This window comes from Bos indicus, chromosome 14, assembly GCF_029378745.1.
Source record: "Bos indicus isolate NIAB-ARS_2022 breed Sahiwal x Tharparkar chromosome 14, NIAB-ARS_B.indTharparkar_mat_pri_1.0, whole genome shotgun sequence".
NCBI lineage: Eukaryota > Metazoa > Chordata > Mammalia > Artiodactyla > Bovidae > Bos > Bos indicus.
Genome location: NC_091773.1, coordinates 73343666 through 73370474, shown reverse-complemented (window position 1 = coordinate 73370474; position 26809 = coordinate 73343666). Strand labels below are relative to the sequence as shown.

General features: G+C 38.7%; 1 protein-coding gene across 3 annotated transcripts in view; it reads left to right on the top strand.

Moving 5' to 3' along the window:
* Positions 1-26347, top strand: part of SLC26A7 (solute carrier family 26 member 7) — a 151482-nt gene extending 125135 nt beyond the window's left edge. For 2 of the 3 annotated variants that reach the window (XM_019973813.2, XM_070802929.1), the window contains 4 exons: positions 5633-5733; positions 21621-21675; positions 21758-21861; positions 24465-26347. In XM_019973813.2, coding sequence (XP_019829372.2) covers positions 5633-5733; positions 21621-21675; positions 21758-21861; positions 24465-24500 — 296 coding nt within the window. In that variant the 3' untranslated portion in view covers positions 24501-26347. The remainder of the gene's footprint in view (positions 1-5632; positions 5734-21620; positions 21676-21757; positions 21862-24464) is intronic. The other variant, XR_011570674.1, reaches the window with a different exon arrangement.
* The last annotated feature ends 462 nt before the right edge of the window (positions 26348-26809 follow it).

Genomic DNA, 26809 nt, shown 5'->3' with positions numbered 1-26809 from the left:
GCTGGGAGGGATTGGGGGCAAGAGGAGAAGGGAACCACAGAGGATGAGATGGCTGGATGGCATCACTGATTCGATGGATGTGAGTCTGGGTGAACTCTGGGAGTTGGTGATGGACAGGGAGGCCTGGTGTGCTGTGATTCATGGGGTTGCAAAGAGTCGGACATAACTGAGTGACTGAACTGAACCTGAATGGTCAGTGGTTTTCCCCACTTTCTTCGATTTAAGTCTGAATTTGGCAATTAGGAGTCGATGAACTGAGCCACAGTCAGCCTCCAGTCTTGTTTTTGCTGACTGTAAAGAGCTTCTCCATCTTTGGCTGCAAAGAATATAATCAATCTGATTTCGATGTTGACCATCTGGTGATGTCCATGTGTAGAGTCTTCTCTTGTGTTGTTTGAAGAGGGTGTTTGCTATGACCAGTGCATTCTCTTGGCAAAACTCTATTAGCCTTTGCCCTACTTCATTCCGTATTCCAAGGCCAAATTTGCCTGTTACTCCAGGTGTTTCTTGACTTCCTGCTTTTTCATTCCAGTCCCCTATAATGAAAAGGACTTCTTTTTTGGGTGTTAGTTCTAAAAGATCTTGTAGGTCTTCATAGAACCGTTTAACTTCAGCTTCTTCAGTGTTGCTGGTTGGGGCATAGACTTGGATTACTGTGATATTGAATGGTTTGCCTTGGAAATGAACAGAGGTCATTCTGTCAGTTTTGAGATTGCATCCAAGTACTGCATATCAGACTTTTGTTGACTAGGAGGGCTACTCCATTTCTTCTAAGGGATTCCTGTCCACAGTAGTAGATATAATGGTCATCTGAGTTAAATTCACCCATTCCAGTCCATTTCAGTTCGCTGATTCCTAGAATGTCGACATTCACTCTTGCCGTCCCCTGGTTGACCACTTCCAATTTGCCTTGATTCATGGACCTAAGATTCCAGGTTCCTGTGCAGTATTGCTCTTTACAGCATCGGACCTTGCTTCTATCACCAGTCACATCCACAACTGGGTATTGTTTTTGCTTTGGCTCCATCCCTTCATTCTTTCTGGAGTTATTTCTCCACTGATCCCCAGTAGTATATTGGGCACCTACTGACCTGGAGAGTTCCTCTTTCAGTATCCTATCATTTTGCCTTTTCATACTGTTCATGGGGTTCTCAAGGCAAGAATACTGAAGTGGTTTGCCATTCCCTTCTCCAGTGGACCACATTCTATCAGACCTCTCCACCATGACCCGCCCATCTTGGGTGGCCCATAGGGCATGGCTTAGTTTCACTGAGTTAGACAAGGCTGTGATCCATGTAATTAGACTGACTAATTTTCTGTGATTATGGTTTCAGGATTCTTATCTCAGGATTCTTAATTTAATCAAGTCTGCAATATTCCTTTGGCCATGTAAGGCAACATATTCCACAGGTTCTAGGGGTTAAGCTGTGGACATCACTGGGGGCCATTTTTCTTCTACAATATCAGGTCTTTCCTGTACCTCCTGAGCGCTTTCTGCATAATTTTCCAGCCTTGGTAACACTTCAGATTACTAGTGCAACTGACTGGTTTCTCAGTTTACTTGTGAGTCTACTGAGAGTAGGGACCATTATCTCTCTTGTCCATCATTCTACTTGTATTTCTTAGGACAGCACTTAGAGTAAGCACACGCCACATGTATATTAACCAATTGCTTGAATGAATGAATAAAAGAGATAATGTACACAATAATATGTACACATGTTTTCCAAAGATAGTGTTTTGGTTTGTTCTAAATATTTCTGATTCCTTATTTTCTTTAGAAGTTAGAGATATAAATCTGTTTCTCACTAATTACTTGATATCAACAGAAAACACCTTCTTTTAAAGAATTATGAGCAATTCACAAACTGCCAGAAACTTTTTGAAGTATAAAAAAGCACTCCTAAATTATGCATCTATGAATACTTTTTAATTAAACAAGTTAATGAATATTCCACAGGAGAGAGCTGGTTTGCACAGTCTGGAGTTAATCATCCACCCACACCTGATGGTTAATTTCTTTCTTTATTTTTCTTTGATTTTTGTAGATAAAGCTCATCATTTACCACATCCCCCATGAGTATATATTAGTTATCCCCTTTGCAGATGCTCCAAACTTACCTCATTTTGCTTATGGCGTATTAGCTGTTCATTCAGTTTTCTACAACAGTATGAATTTTATTGCACTGACTGATTTACTCAGAAGCTTAGAACACAAGTATATATTAATAGTCATAGAATCAGCACAATGACAGAACTGAGAGGATAGTATATAAAAGAAAACTTCACTTATTTTTGGAAAGATTTCAGAAATGTCCATTGTATTTAAATTTTCACTTGAGGGAATTGGTAACTTTGCCATTAACAATGTCTTTTTTATTTACAAAAAAAAAAAAATGAACTGCTTCTCTTAAAAAAAAAGCTTACTTACATTATTATCCACAACTACATGGCACAATTCTTTTATTTCTTTTGGACAGTCTGAAAATGTGCATCCATTTTGGTTAAAGGAACACAAAAGAGGAACCTCAGGTGTAAAAATGAAGGACAAAGCAAGCACATTCTGAAACAAAAGAAAAATTTTTGTTTCACTTTTGATTAAACCCAAACATTTTTAGTTAGCAATCTATCATCACTTAAATTATGAAATAACTACAGGAAAATATAGAGAACGGCAAGTATAATTTATAAGTGAAATACATAGGATAGAAAAGAAAAAAAACACCTTTCTTAAATAATTTTCTGTATCCATTTACCACCATTTCCTAGTCATTTAGGTTAGTGATCAATCTCTCTAAATAATATGCATAGTTTTTTCACTGGATTATTAAGTTCAGATTGACAAGTAAAATTGCTTATGAACTAGTAGTGACTTTCTGAAGCACTGAATTGATAGAAATTCTAGGGTCTTCTTTGAACTGACTGGGAAAAAGTACCGTGATTGATTAGCCATGTTTGGCTTGTTAAAGAATAGGGATGATAGAATGCATGTCATAAATTTAGTTGCAGATAATAATTTATGTATCTCCTTCATGAAAAGCAATTATAAATAAAATAGTTGTTAATTTTTTTCTGGATTATATTGAGTATATATATTGAATTATATTCAGTTTTACCAATGACAATTATGTTTTCTAGTAAATGAAGAATAAGGCTTGAAGTGAAGTCGCTTAGTTATGTCTAACTCTTTGCAACCCCATGGACTGCAGCCTACCAGGCTGCTCCATCCATGGGATTTTTCCAGGCAAGAGTACTGGAGTGGGTTGTCATTTCCTTCTCCAGGGGATCTTCCCAACCCAGCGATCGAACCCAGGTCTCCTGCATTGTAAGCAGACGCTTAACCATCTGAAAGATAAGGCTTAAAGATCTCAAAGAATTCATAATTTAATTTGGGTGGATTAGATATTAATGATAACTTTTTCTACATAAATTTTTGGACTAAGAATTTTAGATTTAGCTTTTTTGTATGTACTGTACTATAAAAGACTATAAGGAGATGGAAAAAAGACTTCATTAATTTTTTTATCAAATTACATCATCACTGTCATTTGAAGATCTATTGCTAAATATGTCAGAGGTTTAAGTCATTTATTTAATCCAAGCTATTGAATTTTTTAAAAATTACTGATTATTTTCCTGGTGTTTAGTAAGAGTTACATAATGATTTACATAATGATGTGTTGGTAAATCCAAAAAACTCTTGGAGTGGAGACTATGGCATGGGGTGGTAGAGAAGTGTGATTTGTTGCACTTGCCAATTTCCATGGCGTAAATATTTTCAAGCTACCACCATGCTCTCATTAAATGTGGAGCTTAGAAAGATATGTACACAGTTGACATGCTGAAAAGATGTCAAAATAGCTGGACTGAGTTGTCTTCGAAAAAATCATATACGTTTTATTTTCTAAAACAGATATATTCAGAAGTATTGCATAGAAACTCTTCAAATTTTGAACTCCATGGTACATTGCAAATGATTAGTCTTACTAAAGCTTTTTATATCTAACTTTGTAAGGATACATCTAATCCATTATATATATTTTATGCATATACGCCATGTGGATTATTGAACTTTTGTAGGAAAGCTTATCTGATATTCAATTGTTAAAGATTCTTATACTCTGAAAATTCAACAAAATGTTTCCAAATTGGATAAAACATGTTTATGAATCATAAAAAATTTGCAAGGAAGTACATATCACAGGCAAATAATGAGCCAAATGTCTCAGCAAATCTTTTAATATTTCTTTAGTCATTCTTCTTCTGTAGCTCTAAATAAAATGAAATAAAAGTATTTCTAAACTAATTAATGTAGTGCCAACCTATTTATATATGTTTGTGTGTGTCTGTCTGTGAGACTAGGAAATAAAAGGAATAAATACCAATCAATGTTCCACTGTTTGTCCTTACCTAGGATTCATATTTTTATTTTTCCTGCAATCTTAAACCCACTCTCCAATCTCTGATAATAGCAATGACATATTATATCTGAGGCTGTAAATAAGAGCCCTTCTGTAGTAATGTTAGGTCCTATTTTTAGGCAAATATTGAATGATAATGATTACTACTGAGTGGTCAGTGGATGAGCTAAGTTGTGGTCACTTTTCATTTGGCTTGAAGTTCTAATTTACCATTTTGAGCCAATGGTAGCAGAGCCTGAATCTATACGTACCTTCATAGCTTCTTCTCACAGGAGAAAAAGAGAAACAGAGGGCACCACTGGAGTACCTGGCATATGGTACTACATTTATGAAAACACACTTTTTAATTCATTTGGCTGTGCTGGGTCTTGGTTGCGGCACACGGGATCTTAGATCTTTGTTGCAGCGTGTGGGATCTTTAGTTGTGGCGGCGAACTTCTGGTCGTAGCATGTGAACCCTTAGTTGCGGCATGTGGGACTAGCTCCCTGACCAGAGATCAAACCTGGACCCCTGCATTGGGAGCATGGTGTCCTAGCCACTGGACCAACCAGGTTAGTCCCCCTAGTCAAATAAAAAATATTGATTGAATGGGACAGGAAAATTGTGAGATCTTAAACTGTCATCTACTTTTGGATAGGCTATTAAATTCAAAGCTACTTTTGCATGAAGCCTTCCCTGGTTGCTCCAGAAGGACATCTTATTGTAAATTTTCATTGTCTTTCATTTTTAATCATATGACATTTACCAATATTATCCTTGGCACTCAAGTTATGTAGTAATAATTACCTGAGATAATATTGGAATAATCAAAAGTCAGAGTTCAAAAATAATTAGTAGCCAACTGAAAATGTAAAATTAAAAGTGTTTGGAATTGATTTTGTTAAACATTCCCTGAGCCATCCAGGGATTCCCTGGTGCCTCAGATGGTAAAGCGTCTACCCGCAACGCGGGAGACCCCGGTTTGATCTCTGGGTTGGGAAGATCCCCTGGAGAAGGAAATGGCAACCCATTCCAGTACTCTTGCCTAGAAAATTCCATGGATGGAGGAGCCTTGTGGGCTACAGTCCATGGGGTCACAAAGAGTTGGACATGACTGAGTGATTTCACTTTGTTAAAACATTAGGCCACTGTTGATCTTCCCAATGTTCAACAAAGTCAATAGTGAAAATCTCTAAGAATTCTCTCTGATTCAGCTCTGTTCCTCTTACAGAAGAAGCTACCCAGCCCTGCCTGAATCCAAAGTGTTCTTTAGTCCTGGATTGCAGTGGATTGACCTTTTCCGACTATACTGGAGTCTCCATGCTTGTTGAGGTATTTGTGCAGCTTGTGTTTGGACTGATTCTTTCCCTTCTCTTTAGGAACAGTGTTTTTACGGACTCTTTCTCACCTCTGAGGTTGTGACCCTGCTCATCTCACCCATTCTCCCCAAAAGACATAGACTTTGTGCCTCCCGCTACAGTAGATTTCCTTTCAGATTTCATGAAGTTTCTAGCTGTGCGTGTATCAGGAGGGTGTAATGGGAGTAGAGTAGGTATTCACGTGGTGCATGAGTTTTTACATTTTCAGTTAACTACTAGTTATTTTTGAACTCTGACTTTTGATTATCCCAATATTATCTGAGAATATGCATTTGAGATGTAGGGGGCATAGTACATGCTGGGCAGTCAACTCCTAGGCTTCCAGAAAGAAGGAGAAAAGCCCCTTCCATGAGCAAGTGCCCTGAAGTTGGCAAGATATGGTCTTTCATATCATGGATGGGTACAGTCTGACCTGAAACCATTCCTGGCCTGAATTATTGAGAAACCACCTCACAGGCAGGGACAGGTGGAGCTTTGGAAGCTCAGAGGAGAGCACAGCAACAGGTGTGTGGAAGGCAAAGTAGAGAGATTTCAGCACAAAAATCGGCACTGACCAACGTTTCCCAGCCTGAGATGCTTGACTGCACGGCTGCCCACCATGGCGAGGGGGGCTGGGTGCTGAGGCGCAGGGTTCAGGGGTCTGACCCCTGGGAGAGGACTGGGATTGACTGTCCTGAAGACACTCAGAGGGGGCTCATACGACACAGCTGAGGGAAAAGCCTGGGACTGCCAGAGGGGTGACAGGTCATTGCTTCCATCTCTGCATGCTCACAGATGTTAGGACACGTGAGTGTCCTTCGTGAGTGCCTGTGGTGGGACTGGCTGCAGCTGCTGTCTGCAACCCCAGAGGGGTTTTGGCTGGCTGCTAGCAAGGCCAACGTGAGTGCCAGAGGCAGGACAAGTCATGGCTCTGGTCTGCAGCCTCAGAGGTGGACACGCTGGCCAGCCACTGGAAAGGTTGGCATGAGTGCCAGAGGCAGAACTAGTCACGGCTCTGGTCTGCAGTCTCAGAGGCAGGCACACCGGCCAGCTGCCGTCAAGGCCAGTGGGAGTGCCACAGGCAGGGGATGAGCAGCGCCGCAGGCCCAACCCCAGGGGTCGCAGGTGCAGGAAGCTGCGAGCAGGCACAAGTCATAGCCCACACCTTCCTGGAGCTCGTGAACCTTGACATTGCCGAGGTTCCCATGACCTCGGGCCAGTTCCCCTGGGAGAGTGCTTGACCTGCCTCAGGCTGCAGCAACTCCGAAGGCCTTTACCGCCCCAGGCCCTCCTCGCACGTTCCACTTTGGCCTGCCATTTCCCTCCCTCTTCCCAGCCCAGCTGAGTGAGTGAGTCCGATACGCCTCTGTGTCTGCCCCATCTTGTCTGGGTGGGAAACAGACACCAGAGCGTAGCCTACAGAGGCAGGGCAAAACCAATGTGTGAGCCACAGAGGCTGTGTGACCAAAGAGGAAGTGAATTTCCTCCTGCAGCCACAGGAGCAGCAGATTAAATGCCCACAATTGGCTTGAAGGTGTGGCGTTTGGGGGCAGTTGTGGAATTTGGAAGCAAGTACAAGTTGGAGTGTGGACAGGTTTGAGTCTGAGCTGACCCCACAGTGCCCACAGCAGGTCTGGAGACCTTCCTAGAAATACTGGAGGTCTTTTTGATGAGGCACATTAGCTGGAACTCACTGTGTGGCAGGAAAACTGAGAACTGAGGCCACAGGAAAATAGTCTTCTTACCACCCCTCTCTCTCTTTTTTCATTTTGTTCTGTTGTTCTTTTTTTATTAGTACTTTAATACTTATTTATTACTTAATTTTTCCTTTTGTAAAGCTTTTATTTTTAAGTAAGTTTATTTTATTTTTTCCTATTTCTACACTAGTATTTTGTTCTGTTGTACTTTTTTCATGTTTTGGTTCTGAATTTTTTCTAGACTAGTTTATTGTGTGTGTTATTTATGGGTTTGCTTATTGGTTTGGTTGCTCTCTTCCTTTGTGGTTCCACTTTTTAAATTTTTATTTTAGTTTTTTGTCTTATTTTCTTTTTTTTGAGTATGAGTGTATGAGTCTCAATGTATGTTCTTGTCTGTTCAGTGTTACTTTTATCATTTGTTTTGGGGATTTGTCTGTCTGTTCATTTTTTGTTCGCATGTTTGTTTTTCTATTTATTTCCTTTTCTCTTCCATGCTGTGTGGCTTGTGGAGTCTTGTTGCTCCAGCCAGGGGTTGATTTTGAATCTCCGAGGTAGAAGGTCCAAGTTCAGGATGCTGAATCACCAAAGATCTCCTGACGCTGTGAAATATTAATTGGCAAGAACTCTCCCAAAGGCCTCCATCTCAGTACTAAGACCTGGCTCCACCTAAAAGCCAGCAAACTCCAGTACTGGACACCTCATGCCAAACAATTAGCAAAACAGTAACACAAACCTACCCATTAATAGACAGGCTGCCCAAAGCCATACCAAGCTCACAAACACCCAAACACACCATTGGATATGACAGTGCCTTTCAGAGGAACAAGATCCAGCTCTGATCACCAGAACACAGGCATCTGGCCTCTTACCAGGAATCCCCCATAAGGGACTAGTCAGAACCCACCCACTTTGGGGCAGACTTCAAAATTAAGAGGAACTAAGGCCTTACAGCCTTCAGAAAAGAGACCCCAAACACAATAAATGAAGTGGAAAAAACAAAACAAAAACAGAGAAACATGCATCAGATGAAGGAACATGGTAAAAACTCACAACACCAAACACATGAAGATGAAATAGGGTGTCTACTAGAATTCAGAGGAATGATAGTAAAGATGAACCAAAATCTTGGCAATAAAATGGAGGCATAGATAAGTAGAATGGAGGGATGGATTGAGAAGATACATGAAGAGTTTAACAAGGACATGGAAGATATAAAGAATAGAATATCAGCAATGAACAATACAATAAGAGAAATAAAAACACACCAAAGGAAACCAATAGCATAATAACTGAGGCAGAAGAAAGTTTAAATGAACTGGAAGAGAGCATAGTAGAAGCAGAGCAGAGCAAATAACTGAAGCAGAGCAGCATAAAGGGAAAAAAGGAAAAGAAATGAAGACAGTCTCAGAGACATCTGGGACAATATTAAGCACACCAACATTCAAATTAGAGGGATTCCAAAAGAAGAAGAGAAAAAGAAAGTGTATGAGAAAGTACTGAAGTATAGTCAAAACTTTCTCTAACATTAGAAAGGAAATAGTCACCCAAGTCCAGGAAGCACAGAGAGTCCTACACAGGATAAACACAAAAACATGCCAAGATACATATTAATCAAACTAACAAAAATTAAACACAAAGAAAAAAGAAGCGAGGGAAAAGCAACAAATAACATACATGGGAATTCCCATAAGAGTAACAGCTGACCTTTCAGCAGTAACTCTGCAGGCTAAGAGGGAGTGGCAGAATATACTTACAGTGATAAAAGGGAAAATATGAGACCAAGATTACTCTATATAGAAAAAATCTCATTCATATTTAACAGAGAAATCAAAGGCTTTACAGACAAGCAAAAGTTAAGAGAACTCAGCAACAGCAAACCACCTTTATTTACAACAAATGCTAAAGGAACTTCTCTAGACAGGAAACACAAAAGAAAAGGCCTACAAAAACAAACTCAAAACAATAAAATAAATTGCAATAGGATCATACATATCAATAATTACCTTAAATGTAAATGGATTAAATGCTTGAATCAAAAGACACAGACTAGCTGAATGGATACAAAGGCAAAACCCCCTATATATGTTGTCTATAAGTGACCCACTTCCCACATAGGGACACAAACAGACTGAAAGTTAGAGGCTGGAAAAAGATTTTCCATGCAGATGGAAATTAAAAAAAAAAAAATAAAGACTTTAACAACAGACAAGGAAGAATCTTAGATTGATCAACGGATCAATCCAAGAAGATGATATAATAATTATAAATATATATGCACCCAACATAAGAGCACTCCAATGCATAAGGCAAATGCTAACAGACATAAAAGGGGAAATCAACAGTAACACAAAAATAGTGGGGGACTTTAACACTTCACTCACGCCAATGGACAGGTCATCCAGACAGAAAATTGAATAAGGAAACACAAGCCTTAAATGACATTTTGGACCAGAAGGACCTAATTGATATCTAAAGGACATTTTATGCAAAAGTAGTAGAATTCACTTTTTTTTTCAAGTGCACATGAAACATTCTCCAGGATAGATCAAATCTTGGGTCACAAATCAACCCTTCATAAATTTAAGAAAATTGAAATTGCATCAAGCATTTTTTTTCTTACCACAATGATATAAGATTAGATATCAATTACAGGAAAAGACTGTAAAAAACAAAAACCACTTGGAGACTAAGCAATATACTTCTAAATAACCAAGAGGTCACTGAAGAAATCCAAGAGGAAATCCAAAAGTACCTAGAAACAACAAAATCACAACAACTCAAAACATATGGGATGCAGTACGAGCAGTGTTAACAGGAAAATTTATGGAATAAAGCTTAACTCGGGAAATGAGAAAAATATCAAGTAAACAACCTAACCTTACACCCAAGGCAACTAGAAAAAGAAAGAAGGGAAAAAGAAAACCACCAAAGGTAGTGAAGGAAAGAAATTATGAAGATCACTGTACAGTGTTTTAATCACTCAGTCATGTGACTGACTCTTTGTGAGTCAATGTCCAACTCTTTGTGATGCCATGGACTGTAGCTCTCCAGGCTCCTCTGTCCATGAAATTCTCCAGGCAAGAATACCAGAGTGGGTTGCCATTCCCTTCTCCAGGGGATTTTCCCAAACCAGGGATTGAACCTGGGACTCCTGCACTGCAGGCAGATTCTTTACCATCTTTTTATTTACTTCTGCTCAGATGAAGATCAGAGCAGAAGTAAATTTAAAATTAAAAAAATGAAGGAAACATTGCCAAATATTAATAAAAACAGAAGCTGCTTCTTTGAGAAGATAAACGAACTTGACAAACCATTAGCCAGACTCATCAAGAAAAAAAAGGGAGAAAATTCAAAACAAGAAAATTAGAAATGAAGAAGTTGTAACAGACAACACAAAAATAGAAAGGATCAAAAGAGAGTATTATGAGCAATTATATGTCAATAAAATGGACAAACTGGAAGAAATGGGCAAATTCTTAGAAAAGTACAACCTTCCAAGACTGAAACAGGAAGAAAAAGAAAATAAGAGCAGACCAGTCACAAGCACTGAAATTGAAACTGTGATCAAAAATCTTCCAACAAACAACAGCCTAGGGCCAGATGGCTTAAAAGGCAAAAAGTAGCAAACTTTTAGAGAAGAGCTAACACCTATCCTGCTCAAACTCTTTCAGAAAATTGCAGAGGGAGGAAAACTGATGAAAATAAATGCAAAATTCCTCACAGTAATATTAGCAACAACACATTAAAACTGGCATAGAAGGAACCTACCTCAACATAATAAAGGCCATATACATCAAACACAGCAAACATTATTCTCAATTGTGAAAAAATGAGAGCATTTTCTCTATGATCAGGAAAAAGACCAGGGTGCCCACTCTTGCCATTATTATTTTGTATAGTTCTGAAAGTGCTAGCCATGGTGCTCAAAGAAGGAAAAAAAAAAATAAAAAGAATCCAGATTGGAAAACAAGTAAAACTCTCAATGATTGCAGATGACATGATGCTATAGCATCCAAACCCTAAAGATGCTACCCTAAAATTACTAGAGCTAATCAATGAATTTAGCAATTTCCCAGGATACAAAATTAAAACACCGAAATCTTTTGCATTCCTATGCAATAATAATCAAAAATTGAAAAGAGAAATTAAGGAATCAATGCCATTCACCATTGCAACAGAAAGAATAAAATATCTAGGAATAAACCTACCTAAGGAGACAAAACACCTATATTCAGAAAACTATAAGATACTCATGAAAGAAATCAAAGATGATAAAAACAGATGGAGAGATAACCATGTTCTAGGATTGGAAGAATCAATATTGTGAAAATGAGTATACTACCCAAGGCAGTCTACAGATTCAGTGCAATCCCCATCACATTCAGCTCAGTTCAGTTCAGTTGCTCTAGTCATGTCCAACTCTTGGCGACCCCATGGAATGCAGCACACCAGGCTTCCCTGTCCATCACCAACACACAGAGCTTACTCAAACTCATGTCCATCGACTTGGTGATGCCATCCAACCATTTTATCCTCTGTTGTTCCCGTCTTCTCCCACCTTCAATCTTTCCCAGCATGAGGGTCTTTTCAAATGAGTCAGTTCTTCTCATCAGGTGGCCAAAGTATTGGAGTTTCAGCTTCAGCATCAGTTCTTCTAATGAATATTCAGCACTGATTTAATGGCATTTTCCACAAAACTAGAGCAAATAATTTTACTGTTTGTATGGAAACATGACGACCCCAAATAGCCAAAGCAATCTTGAGAAAGAAAAATGGAGTTGGAGAAATCAATCTTCCTGATGTTTGACTATTCTACAAAGCTACGGTAATCAAGACAGTACAGTACTGGCACAAAAACAAAAACATGTGTCAAAGGAACAAGATAGAAAGTCCTGAGATAAACCTACATGCCTATGGACACCTTCTCTTTGACAAGGAGGCAAAAATATACAATGGATAAATGATAATTTTGTCAGTAAGTGGTGCTGGGAAAACTGGACAGTTACATGCAAAAGAACGAAATTTGAACACTTCCCAACACCATACATGAAAATAAACTAAAAATGTATTAAAGACCTAAATATAAGGCTAGAAACTGTAAAATTCGGAGGAAAACACTATGATATAAATTGCAGCAAGATCCTCTTTTACCCACTTCCTAGAGTGATGGAAATAAAAAAAAAAAAGTAAACAATGGGACCTAATTAAACTTATAAGCTTTTGCACAGCAAAGGAAACTAAATAAGATGAAAAGAAAACCCTTAGAATGGGAAAAAGTAATAGCAAATTAAGCAACTGATAAAGGATTAATTTCCAAAATGTACCATCAGCTCATGGAACTCAGTATCAGGAAAACAAAAACCCCAATCAGTCAAACAAACAATAACAACAACAACAAAAAAACGGGCAGAAGACCTAAAGAGAAATCTCTCCAAAGAAGACATACAGATGGCCAACAAACACAGGAAAAGATGCTCACCATCATTCATTATTAAAGAAATGCACATCAAAACTACATTGAGATGCCACCTCAGACTGGTCAGAGTGACCATCATCTAAAAATCTACAAGCAATAAATGCTGACAAGGATGTGGAGAAAAGACAACCCTCTTGCACTGTTGATGGAAATGTAAATTGATAGAACCACTCTAGAATAGTATGGAGATTCCTTAAAAAAAACACACACACACAAAACTAGAAGTAAAACTACCATATGACCAAGCACTCCCACTACTGGGCATATGCCCTGAGAAAATCATAATTCAAAAAGATACACATTTACCCCAATGTTCATTTCAGCACTGTTTACAATAGCCAGGACATGGAAGCAACCTAGATATCTATCAACAGATGAATGGATAAAGAAATTGTGGTACATGTGTTCAATGGAATATTACTCAGCCATAAAAAGGAACACATTTGAGTCAGTTGAACTCAGGTGGATGAACCTAGAGCCATTATACAGAGTGAAATAAGTCAAAAAGGGGAAAACAAATATATATTAATGCATATATATGTAATCTAGAAAATGGTGCTGATGAACCATTTGCAAGGCAGCAATGAGACATAGATATAGAGAATGGATTTGTAGACATAGCAGAGGAAGGAGAAGTTGGGATGAATTGAGAGAGTAACTTTTAAATATTTACTCTACTAGTGTAAAATAGGTAACTAGTGGGAAGTTATATAATACAGGGAGCTCAACCTGGTGCTCTTGGATGACATAGTTTGGATGAGATGGGAATGGGACGGAGGCTTAGGAGGGAGGGAATATATGAATACTTATAGCTGATACATGATGTTGCACAGCAGAAACAAACATGACTAAATTTAAAGCAGTTATCCTCCAATTAAAAAATAATAATAAAAAAATAAGGAAAGAAGGAAAAAAGTCCCTTCCCTGGGCAAATGGCAGGATGTGGTCTCTCATAACATAGATGAGACCTGAAACCCTTCCTGGTCTCTGAAATAATGCCCAGTGCAGTAAGGCGCTTTGCTCCATTCTGTATTGGGTCCCTACAATCCTGGTTGCAAAAAATAAAACAGTTTTATCTCTTTAAAACTGAAGTCTTCATTTTTCAGATGGAATACTTAATTTTGCCAATTCGAGGGAAACTCAGAAACTTCTGGGCTTCCCTGGTGGCTCAGATGGTAAAGAATCAGCCTGCAATGTGGGAGACCCTGGTTTGAGTCCTGTGTTGGGAAGATCCCCTGGAGGAGGGCATGGCAACCCACTCCAGTATTCTTTCCTGGAGAATCTCCATGGACAGAGGAGCCTGGCGGGCTACCATCCATGAAGTCGCAAAGAGTCAGACACGACTGACTAAGGATGTGCACACACAGACACCTCCATAATTGTTTTCTTTTTATTTTTTTAATTCAAAGTCAATAAGGAATGTACTCCCTTTCTTATTTCCACTTATTCTCTCCCCCAATACCCCAAATATGCAGGAGCATCTTGAGGATTAGCCCATGTCTGTTCCTCAGCTTCCCTCAGCCGCCCATTAGCTTCTGCTGTGTGGAACTTGATTCTCCTCACCTCGGCTGTTTCCTCCCCAGTGGTTCTCTTACTCTGGGCTCAAACAGTCTCCTGCTGTGTGAGACTTTGTATTCTGTCAAAAACTTAATCATAGCCTTTGATAATTTCTGGGGCTCTTTCCCTACCTATTTCCCTCCTTTCCATTATTCTTGCTCATCAGTGTACCCACTTGATCCTTCCTGAATGCCAATTCTGTCTTCTCAGCTCTGTGAAGTGGCTGCATTTTGCATGGGTCCCCTATCATGTAGTGGCCCACAAACTGCAGCAGAAAGCTGAGATGATCTGAGAGCTGGCCTCTTTGTTTTCTTTCTCTCAGAGAACTCAATCCCTTGCTGCCTGTCCCCATTGCTGGAAAGCAGTTTATATATTTTGTCCAGTTGTCTACTTACTTAGGGAGGATAGGATAGTCTTTATATTGGTTACTCAGCATGGCCAGAAGTCAAAATTGAACATTGACTTTTAAAGAATTAAGACCAGGGCAGTCTTTAGAAGAACTTTTGTAGATTTTGATTATTTCCTCATGGTGTTGCATAACTATGTCTCCACTCATATTTTAAATTTGAAATGTCCAAACTTTGAAACTCAAAATAGTGCAAAGGTCAGCTTTAGTCTGGCTTTCCTGTGAAGATAGACTGGGGCTATGTGAAGGGAAGGACCTTAAATATGTGACAGTTAGAATATAGTCTCAGATCTAGCACACTTACTGGGAGGTGTTAAGGAAATTGTCTAACCTGTCTGGATCTCAGTTTATTCATTTTGTGAAAATGAGGGAATGACTTTGTTTCATATTTTAAAAAAATTATGCAAAAGAACTGGGTTGACGTTTCCTAGGCCTTAAATCCAGTGGCTATTTTTGGTAAGTCATCCTTTTCCTCATGTAATATGCTTTCATATTCTTGTTGCTCACTACAAAAACTTCTCATAATTTGACATACAGTTCAACTTTGGTTCTTTTCTTGCATCTAAATCTAGACTGGAAACAGATAGTCCCTCATCACTGGAGGGCTTCTATGTTCCACACTTTTACTTACTGTGTTGCCAAGGTCTGGAAGAGCACTGTTAAACCAGTTTTTATAAGGATCACATGGGGAGCTTATTTAAGATGTAGTCTTCTGATGGTAACCTATAGTGATCATTTTGAAAAGTATTTGTTGTGTTTTCCAGTTGCTAAGTCATGTCCAACTCTTTGCAACCGTGTGGACTGCAGTAGACCAGACTCCTCTGCCTTCCTCTATCGCCCAAAGTTTGTTCAAATTCATATCCATTGAGTTGGTGATGCTATGAAACCATCCCATCCTCTGTCATACCCTTTTCCTCTTGCCTTTAATCTTTTCCTTCATCAGAGTCTTTTCCAATGAGTCAGCTCTTCACATCAGGTGGCTAAAGTATTGGAGCTTCAACAAAAATCCTTCCAGTGAATATTCAGTGTTGATTTCTGTAGGATTGACTGATTTGATCACCTTGCTGTCCAAGGGACTCTCAATAGTCTTTGAAAATATCACAATTCAAAAGCATCAGTTCTTTGGTTCTCAGCCTTCTTTATGGTCCAACTCTCACATCTTTACTTGACTTCTGGAAAAACCATACCTTTGGCTATCCAGACCTTTGCTGGCAAAGTGATGTCTCTGCTTTGAATACCTCATGTAGATTTGTCATAAATTTCCTTCCAAAGAGCAAGTGTCTTTTAATTTCATGGCTACAGTCACCATCTATAGGGATTTTGGAATCCAAGAAAAAATGCCATTGCTTCTACTTTTTCCCCTTCTATTTGCCATGAAGTGATTAGACCAGACGTCATGATCTTAGTTTTTTAAATGCTGAATTTCAAGCCATGTAGATCTGTACATGACTACTGGAAAGACCATAGCTTTGACTATATGGACCTCTAGTCTTTCCCATTCTATTGTTTTTCTCTCTTTCCATTGTTCATTGAAAAAAGCCTTCTTCTCTCTTCTTGGTATTCTCTGGAATAGCATTCAGTTGGTTATATCTTTCCCTTTCTCCCTTGCTTTTCACTTCTTTTTCTTCAGCTATCTGTAAAGCCTCCTCAGACACCCACTTTGCTTTCTTGCAATTCTTTTTCTTTGGGATGGGTTTGGTCATTACTTCCTGTACAATGTTATGGACCTTTGTCCATATTTCTTCAGGTACTCTGTCTATCATATCTAATCCCTTGAATGTATTCATTACCTCCACTGTATAGTCGTAAGGGATTTGGTTTAGATCATTCCTGAATGGCCTGTAGGTTTCCTCCATTTTCTTTAGTTTAAGCCTGAATTTTGCTATAAGGAGCTGATGACCTAAGCCACAGTCTTGTTTTTTCTGACTCTGTAGTTTCTCCATCTTCAGCTTCAAAGAATGTAATCAATCTGATTTTAGTATTGACCATTTGGTGATGTCCACGTGTAGAGTTATCTATGACCAATATGTTCTGTCGGCAAAATTCTGTTAGCCTTTCCCTGCTTCAACTTGTACTCCAAGGCCAAACTTGCTATCTCTTGACACCCTGCTTTTGCATTTCAATCCCCTATGATGAAAACGACATCTTTTTTTGGTGTTAGTTCTAGAAGATCTTGTAGGTCTTCGTAGAATCAGTCAGCTCCAGCTTCTTCAGCATTGGTGGTTGGGCACAGACTTGGATTATTGTGATGTTGAATGGTTTGCTTTGGAAACAAACTGAGATCATTCTATCATTTTTGAGATTGCACCCAAGTACTGCATTTCAAACTCTTTTATTGATTATGAGGGGTACTTCATTTCTTCTATGGGAATCTTGCCAACAGTAGTAGACATATTGGTCATCTGAATTAAATTCACCCATTCCCGTCCATTTTAGTTCACTGGTTCCTAAGATATCAGTGTTCATTCTTGTCATTTCCTGCTTGACCATGTCCAATTTACCTTGATTCATGGACCTAACATTCCCGTTTCCTGTGGAGTATTGTTCTTTATAGCATCGGATTTTGTTTTCACTACCAGGCACATCCACAGCTCAGTGTCATTTCTGCTTTTGCCCTTCTTGTATTTCTTTTTCTTTGGGATTGTTTTGGTCATGCCTTCTGTACAATGTAACGAGCTTCCATCCATAGTTCTTCAGGCATTCCATCTACCAGATCTTATCCCTTGAATCTATTAGTCACTTCCTCTATATAACAGTAAGGAATTTGACTTAGGTCATTCCTGAATGGCCTAGCGATTTTCCCTACTTTTTTCAATTTAAGCCTGAATTTTGCAATAAGGAGCTCATGATATGAGCCACAGTCGCCTCAACTGCCGGTCTTGTTTTTGCTTACTATACAGAGCTTCTCCAACTTTGACTGCAAAGAACATAATCAATCTTATTTCAGTATCGACCATCTGGTGATGTCCATATGTAGAGTCGTTTCTTTAGTTTTTGGAAAAGGGTGTTTGCTATGACCAGAGTGTTCTCTTAATAAAACTCTGTTAGCCTTTGCCCTACTTCATTTTGTACTCCAAGGCCAAACTTGCCTGTTTTTCCAAGTATATCTTGTCTTCCTACTTTTGCATTCCAATCCCCTATGGTGAAAAGGATATCGTGTGTGTGTGTGTGTGTGTGTGTGTGTGTGTGTGTGTGTGTGTGTGTGTTAGTCTTGAAGGTATTGTAGATCTTCATAGAACCAGCCAACTTCAGCTTCTTTAGCGTCAGTGGTTGGGATATAGACTTGGATTACTGTAATGTTGCATGGTTTGCCTTGGAAATGAACTGAGATCATTCTGTCATTCTTGAGATTCACTCAGGTGCTGAATTCTGGATTCTTCTTTACTATAAGAGCTACTCCTAAGGAATTCTTGCCCACAGTAGTGGATATAATGGTCATTTGAATTAAATTGTCCCATTCCCATACATTTTAGTTCAGATTCCTAAAATGTCGATGTTTACTCTTGCCATCTGCTTGACCACATCCAATTTACCTTTGTCCACTAAAAAACTAGTCGCAACCTGAAAGTAGAGAGTTATTTGGTGGGAATGTGGCCGAGGAGCCAGCAGGTCTGAGCCTTGAGAAAACTGCTCCAGAAAGGTGGGAGGGGGAGTCAGGCTATATGCTAGTTTGAAACAAAGGGGGCAGGCAGTCTGAACATCAAAGATTATTGTGATATAAGGAAAATTAGATAGCAAGTAAAGGAATGTAGCATTCTTCTGTGTTTGGGAAGATGCAAGCCTCCGGGCTCACTGAATTTATTCCTTTCATATATACTTCTGCTATCTGGAGCCAAATCCTGTTCCCTGATTGTTTGCATCCTTAATTCCCTGTTCACCCTACGGGGTGGCAGACATGGTGGATGGCTGCTTCCTGTATTCCCCCAGGCTCCTCAGCAGTCACCATGGAGTGTGGTGGCATCTGCGGGATCACAGGCACAGTGTTCCCTTTTGGGAGCCCTCATCCACATTTGGAAACTGGAAATTGCTGGTGGCTGTGACATTTCTTGCCCACCAATATGGCAGGAAATATTTCATTTCACACCTTAATTCATGGACCTAATATTTCAGGTTCCTATGCAAAATCGTTCTTTATAGCATTTACTTTCACCGCCAAAGTCATCCACAACTGAGTGTCATTTCTGCTTTGGCCCAGTGGCTTCCTTCTTTCTGGAGCTATTCGTAATTTCCCTCCACTCTTCTCCGGTAGCATGTTGGATACCTTCTGACTCAGGCAGCTCATCTTCCAGCATCATATCTTTTTTGCTTTTCATACTGTTCATGGAGTTCTTGTGGTGAGAGTACTGGAGTGGGATGCCATTTCCTCCTCCAGGGAGGCATTTTGTTAGAACTCTTCACTAGGACCCATTCATCTTGCATCGCCCTGCACAGCATGGCTCACAGCTTCATTGAGCTACACAAGCCCCTTCACCACAGCAAGGCTGCGATCCAGCATGGGGTTGAAATGTTTAGAAATATTGAAACACTATGTTGTGTAACAGGAACTAACATAGTATTGTAAGCCAGTTATACTCCAACAACAAAGAAACAAAAACTCATAGAAAAAGAGGTCAGATTTGTGGTAATCACAGGCAAGGGCTGAGGAGAGGAAGGAACTGGATGAATGCAGTTAGAAGTACAAGCTTCTGTTATAAGATAAATAAGTACTTGGGATGTAGGTATAAATATAATTAACATGGTTTTATGCTGCATATGAAAGTTGTTGAGAGAATCAATTCTGAGAGTTCTCATGACAAAGAAAAATATCTTTTTGTCTATTTCTTTAATTTTGTATCTATATGAGATGATCAATGTTCACTAAACTTCTCGTGGTCATCATTTCAGATTGTATGCAAGTCAAATCCTTATGCTGTACACCTTAAACTTATACAGTGCTGTATGCCAGTTATAACTCAATAAAAACGGAAGGAAAAAAAATACGGACTTCCGAATCCTAGTCCTGGCCCAGTAATCTTCAGTTTAAACAGTGTAGGTTGTTTATGGATGATAAACAACATAGGTTGTTTATTGTCCAAGGTTCGTGTTTTGAGAAACACTAGACCAGCATTGTACTTTTACTGGTAAAAGCCACTATGTATATTTGTTATCCAATTGTATTTAAACTTTGTTTTTGAATATACCCCAGTATTTATTAGCTACCTCTCTAGATACTGCAAATCGAGACTTAGAGTTAGTAACTATGAGGCAGTGGTTAACTATTCCCACTGAGTTTAAGATCTAAGGTTGAAAGTTCAGAGGAATTCAAAAAATCTAAGTACTGGCAATGCTAAGAAAAAAATTTTTTTAATTTGTCTTATTTAAAAATGCTACACAATAGAATGAAGGAATAAACCAACTGATGCATAAATTTGAAGAAAATGACATTTGTGCTTCTGTATACACACAACCAGCTGTTTTTACTAGTTTGCTACTTTTAGTTTCCTTATCACTGTTTATTTCATTATGATTACAGTAAATTATGATATGTGTTAAGAACATAGACTTTAAAGATAGACAAATTCTGGGTCCACATCTTAGCTGGATAACTAGTTCTAGGATCTGGATTTTAAGTATTTGTTTGCTCAAGTTGCTACTACTTGAGAATCTCTAGGACTTAAAGAAGGCAGGACCCTGCAGTATGCCAAGAAAATTAGTTAGGATCTCTCATCTTGATGGACCATAAAAATGGAAGGTAGGCATCAAATTTGACTTTGATTGCAGTGAGGTTTTCAATTTACCATCCATGGATGGAGTTTAGAGACACCATGAATATATATAAATAACAAAACATTAAAGTAAGCAGATTTCATCGTTTTCACAAATGGGTCCTTGACTTCCAATAAGACAGTTGAAAACAATTTTATATTATTCTTACAGGGAGGGAAAGGTGGGGTGTTTATCTTTATTAAATAAACTGGAGAACACAAGCAGCAAAACTGAGTTATATAAACGGCAAATGTTCGCTGGCATCCGTCTTCCTTCCCGAAGACACAGTGCCACCCCCTGGTGGTACAGCATCAGTTTTTAAAAAATTTAAATTTATTTATTTTAATTAAGCAATGGCACCCCACTCCAGTACTCTTGCCTGGAAAATCCCATGGACGGAGGAGCCTGGTAGGCTGCAGTCCATGGGGTTGCGAAGAGTCAGACACGACTGAGCAACTTCACTTTCACTTTTCACTTTCATGCATTGGAGAAGGAAATGGTAACCCACTCCAGTATTCTTGCGGAGAAGGCAATGGCACCCCACTCCAGTACTCTTGCCTGGAAAATCCCATGAACGGAGGAGCCTGGTAGGCTGCAGTCCAAGGGGTCGCTGAGAGTTGAACACAACCAAGTGACTTCCTACTTTCACTTTCCACTTTCATGCATTGGAGAAGGACATGGCAACCCACTCCAGTGTTCTTGCCTGGAGAATCCCAGGGACGGGGGAGCCTGGTGGGCTGCCGTCTATGGGGTCACACAGAGTCGGACACGAATGAAGCAACTTAGCAGCAGCAGCATTTTAGTTAGAGGCTAATTACAATATTATATTGGTTTTGCCATACATCAACATGAATCCGCCACGGGTGTACACGTGTTCCCAATCCTGAACCCCCGTCCCAAAATTCTCCTTTCTGAGCTTCTTATTTCTTCCTGTCAGCTATCCTGAATTAACTATGGGTGTATTATTTTAATTCTTCCAGGTTTACATGGACTGTAAGAACAAGAGTGTGGATGTGTCTTTGGTCCACTGCACAGGTAAGGGAGTATCCTTGACTAACACTGGACCTGATCCTTCTGCTGCTCCATGAATCCTTATATCACTTGTGCTTTCTTATAGCTTCCTTGATAAAAGCAATGAAATACTGTGGAAACCTAGATTCAGAGAAGCCGATTTTTTTTGAATCAGTATCTGCTGCGATAAGTAACATACATTTAAATAAGGTGAGTTGAACAAGTTGGTGTGCCAGAATCATAAGAAGATTGGAATGCAGAATCAAGGGTTTTGTGATTTTTATATTAGACTATTATTCCATTTGCATCTGAAAACCTATTAAAATGTGTCCCCTCCTCAGAGTCCTCTGCTCCAAGCAAAGAAATTTTTTCATTCCCTTTTTGGACAACGTATGAACATTGTTTAAAAATTTGGAGTTTCCAGCAATATCACTGTTTAAAGGATCTGGTGATCACCTATTAAGTGCAAACTGCTTGATTATAAAATAAATGCATCTTCCAGGATCCACTATCCTGGAAGTTGGAATCTACCTCTGTCAAATAAAAAAACCCAAAATGTAACCAAATAACTCTTAACTGCTCTGATACCCTTTACTCTAAGCTCATATATATTGCCATTTTTGGAAACAGTATTTGCAGAAGCCAGCACTCACGTGGTCTGAAGTGTCAAAGTTATCTTCTAATACTGGGCTGTATGGTTAATTTTCCACACAGTCAAAGGCTTTGGCATAGTCAATAAAGCAGAAATAGATGTTTTTCTGGAACTCTCTTGCTTTTTCAATGATCCAGCGGATGTTGGCAATTTGATCTCTGGTTCCTCTACCTTTTCTAAAACCAGCTTGAACATCAGGAAGTTCACGGTTCACATATTGCTGAAGTCTGGCTTGGAGAATTTTGAGCATTACTTTACTAGCGTGTGAGATGAGTGCAATTGTGCGGTAGTTTGAGCATTCTTTGGCATTGCCTTTCTTTGGAATTGGAATGAAAACTGACCTTTTCCAGTCCTGTGGCCACTGCTGAGTTTTCCAAATTTGCTGGCATATTGAGTGTAGCACTTTCACAGCATCATCTTTCAGGATTTGGAATAGTTCAACTGGAATTCCATCACCTCCACTAGCTTTGTTTGTAGTGATGCTTTCTAAGGCCCACTTGACTTCACATTCCAGGATGTCTGGCTCTAGGTCAGTGATCACACCATTGTGATTATCTGGGTCATGAAGATCTTTTTTGTACAGTTCTCCTGTGTATTCTTGCCATCTCTTAATATCTTCTGCTTCTGTTAGGTCCATAAACTCCAGTACTTTGGCCATCTAATGTGAAGAGTTGACTCATTGGAAAAGACATCTGATCTGATCTGATCTGATGGTTAATTTTAGAACTATCCCTAGAAATTTGATTTCCCACATTTTTTTTTTATCTTGAATTGTTTTCAGTTCAGTTCAGTTCAGTCGCTCAGTCGTGTCTGACTCTTTGCAACCCCATGAGTTATAGCACGCCAGGCCTCCCTGTCCATCATCAACTCCTGGAGTTCACTCAAACTCACGTCCATTGAGTCGGTGATGCCATCCAGCCATCTCATCCTCTGTCGTCCCCTTCTCCTCCTGCCCCCAATCCCTCCCAGCATCAGAGTCTTTTCCAATGAGTCAACTCTTCGCATGAGGTGGCCAAAGTACTGGAGTTTCAGCTTTAGCATCATTCCTTCCAAAGAACACCCAAGACTGATCTCCTTTAGAAAGGACTGGCTGGATCTCCTTGCAGTCCTAGGGACTCTCAAGAGTCTTCTCCAACACCACAGTTCAAAAGCATCAATTCTTCGGTGCTCAGCTTTCTTCACAGTCCAACTCTCACATCCATACATGACCACTGGAAAAACCATAGCCTTGACTAGATGGGCCTTTGTTGGCAAAGTAATGTCTCTGCTTTTGAATATGCTATCTAGGTTGGTCATAACTTTTGCCTTTGCTTATTCCTGGAACAGCATTTATTGTCTCCCTGGGTCATCCTCATTACATGCAACCAGAACAGTATGCATTTACAAAGTAATAAAAATTTAAAAATAATAATGCTATTATTATTATTTCTACTGCTACTACTACTAAATATTACATATTATGAACATTCGTTGAGTGCTCATTATGTTCCAAGACTATGCTAAGAGCTTTACCTATATTTCTTCACTAAACTCACCACAAGCTTATGAAGTAGATACTATTATTTAACCTATTGTTAGAAATGAGGAAACTGAGGTTCAGGGAAGTTTACCATTTGTAAATGGTAGAGCCAGTTTCAAAGTCAGCAGTCTGACCTGGCACTTAGGGCTATAAACTTCTATACTGTGATGCCTCAGAGAATTTCCATTTTCTTAGCTTGACAAGACAGCTGGCTTCAGTTTCTAATGTTCTTTTACCTACGGTTATCAACTTAAAGTTAAGTAGCAAGTGGGGCTTCCCAGGTGGCTCAGTGGTAAAGAATCCGCCTGCCAATGCAAGAGCCACAGGAGACGCAGATTTGATCCATGGGTCAGGAAGAGCCCGTGGAGGAGGAAATGGCAACCCACTCCAATATTCTTGATTAGAGAATTCCATGGACAGAGGAGCCTGGCAGGTTACACTCTGTGCGGTCGCCAAGAGTCAGACGTGACTGAGTGACTGAGCACACACATACACACACACACACACACACAATAAACCCAGTATTCTTGCCTGGAAAATTCTATAGACAGTGGAGCCTGGCTGGCTGCAGTCCATGGGGTCATCCATGGGGTCAAGAAAACAACAAGTAGCAAGTGCTAATTTCTTTCTCTTCTGTTTCAGAATTTGAGCATACTCAGTGACCACAGTGAAATCTGAGACTCTTTTGCTGCAGTACCGTTCTTTTAACAACTTCCCTGAAAAGGCCATACTCAAGTGTTTTGCACAAACTTTTTTGTTGTGTAGAACCTACAAATGACCCTTATGACAAGTGTGTGACTTTGTAACTGCATAACTGCTCAAGGTTTGCCAACAATTTTATCTAATCTTTGTCAGTAAGTAAATTCACTTTGTAGGTTGCTGTATAGTTATCTTATGAAAATCAGTATGCATTTAGTTTTAGTGTACTGAAAGGTAAACGTGAATTTATTTCCTTTTTTTTAATACCACAATATTTTGTGTTAATTTAGTTTTGTTGTAAGTTGATTTGTAAAAGTGAGAAGTACTTTGTCCTATTACAGGAGATTTAGGACATTTGCAAGTCATCTGTAAAAATGCAGGATCATATGTAACTAATACAAAGAAACAACTTATCAAGTGTGGCATTTTCCCCTACCAAAAAAGCCATTAAATATCAATAATCCATGAAATATTCATGTAATATGATACAAAATTCACAGAAAGTAAGTCAAGCAAAAACAAATGACAAATTGGAAACCATTCTTCTTCATATCTTTCCATGCATGGAAGTCTTCAGGAATGTTTTCACGTCACTTTTATCCCAGTGAAATCAGGTTCTTGACTTTGGTTTTGTTGTGACTGTTAAAAATATTTAGGATCTTCAGACCTTAGGCCTAGTTTGCACATCCCCACCCATAAAAGTCTCTATTTTCAGCTTAAGTTTTGTTGGAACTAGAAAATATGGAAGTTGCACATTTTATGTTTTTTCACAAATATGATTTATAGATGAGAAAGTATCAACAGCAGAATAACTTTGTGCTATTCCAATATAGGATTAGCTATAGTAGTTTGAGACTTTCCTATTTCAGAGATGGTCAATATACTATAATACATTTATCTGTCTAAGATAGATAGATCTCTATAGAATGCTTGATTTTTTTCTTTTGTTAGAGAAGAGCTTAGATAAATGCTTATCTGTAAATCCACTAAACCAACAGAGTAATTGACAAGTAAAACCACAGGCTAGGCTGACTTGTATATATGTTTCTACATATATTTTAAATCACATATAGTTTTATATGTTTATCTACCAATTTGATTTACCTATGAAGAAATATCACTTTCAAAAATAGGTATAGACACATGCATTAATCTTAAGGCATTTTAGCTGTTCTAGAAATTACCAATTAACAAAAAGCCAAGTACTTTGAAGTGAATTTGAGAAAGAGTTTGCAAACAAAATTAAAAGGCTTTAATTTTAGGTCACTTAGGTGTTTTTCTGGACATCTGTAAGAGAAAATGCTAATATTTGCCAAGTGATTTAATGGTCCCTAGCAAATGTATAACAAACATTCATATGGCCCTTGTTTTTACCATTAAATCCTAAGCAGACAGTGTAAAAGAGGAATAATAAACATTTCAAATTTTCATAACTTATTTAGCTATGTTAATTTTGATTGACATGAAATACAAAGATAGTTTTTGTCCCACAGGAAGCCTCAATCCCTTCATCACTAATTTGGACTGAAATGAGTGAAGCCAATTTTCCTTCCCATCAAATACTGTTCCAAGAAAAGGTGGAAGTAATAGCTGAAAGTAAACTTTCCTTAAAAAGAGGAATTTCACTCTGCTTTGTCTGATTAAATTATTCCAGTTGTGGATGGTGGCAACACTCACTGTCTCTAATCCATTGGTCAGGGGCACATAAATGGATGTATTTCTATGCAACTTTGGCCTATTATTAAATTTATGCACTGTAGACATTTTCTAATTTGTTAGAGATTATGGACTGTAGATGGAATTAAAATCATTACAGTTAATCGACAGATAGTTTCTTCTATTTTTTTATTGAAGCTAGCACACAATTCCTTGAGAAGATGTATTTGAATGCATTTCAGGGTTTATAGTAGATATTTAATGGATAAAGCTTAAAAGTCATAACTTTCATCAAATATTATTGTTTTCAAAGTAAAAGAAGATCAAAACAAAGGTACCATAAACCCTTTGCTCTAAGGTTTATCCTGCATGCTAAGGTCACAGTGACTATAGACCTGGAGGAGCTCCCTGGAATTAAGTTTTGAGAGCCCAGAGACTCAGTATGAGTTTCACACACACAAGATCCTAAAATATAAATGTTTATTTCAAAACAGATATTGACAATAGAAAAACTACAATGAGGTCCTGATGCTAGAATGTTCCTAATCATGTTGAACTATTTTTATGAGATTACTTATTTTTGTATATGGTAAGTTACTTACATATTACTTATTATGGTAAAATAAAATAGG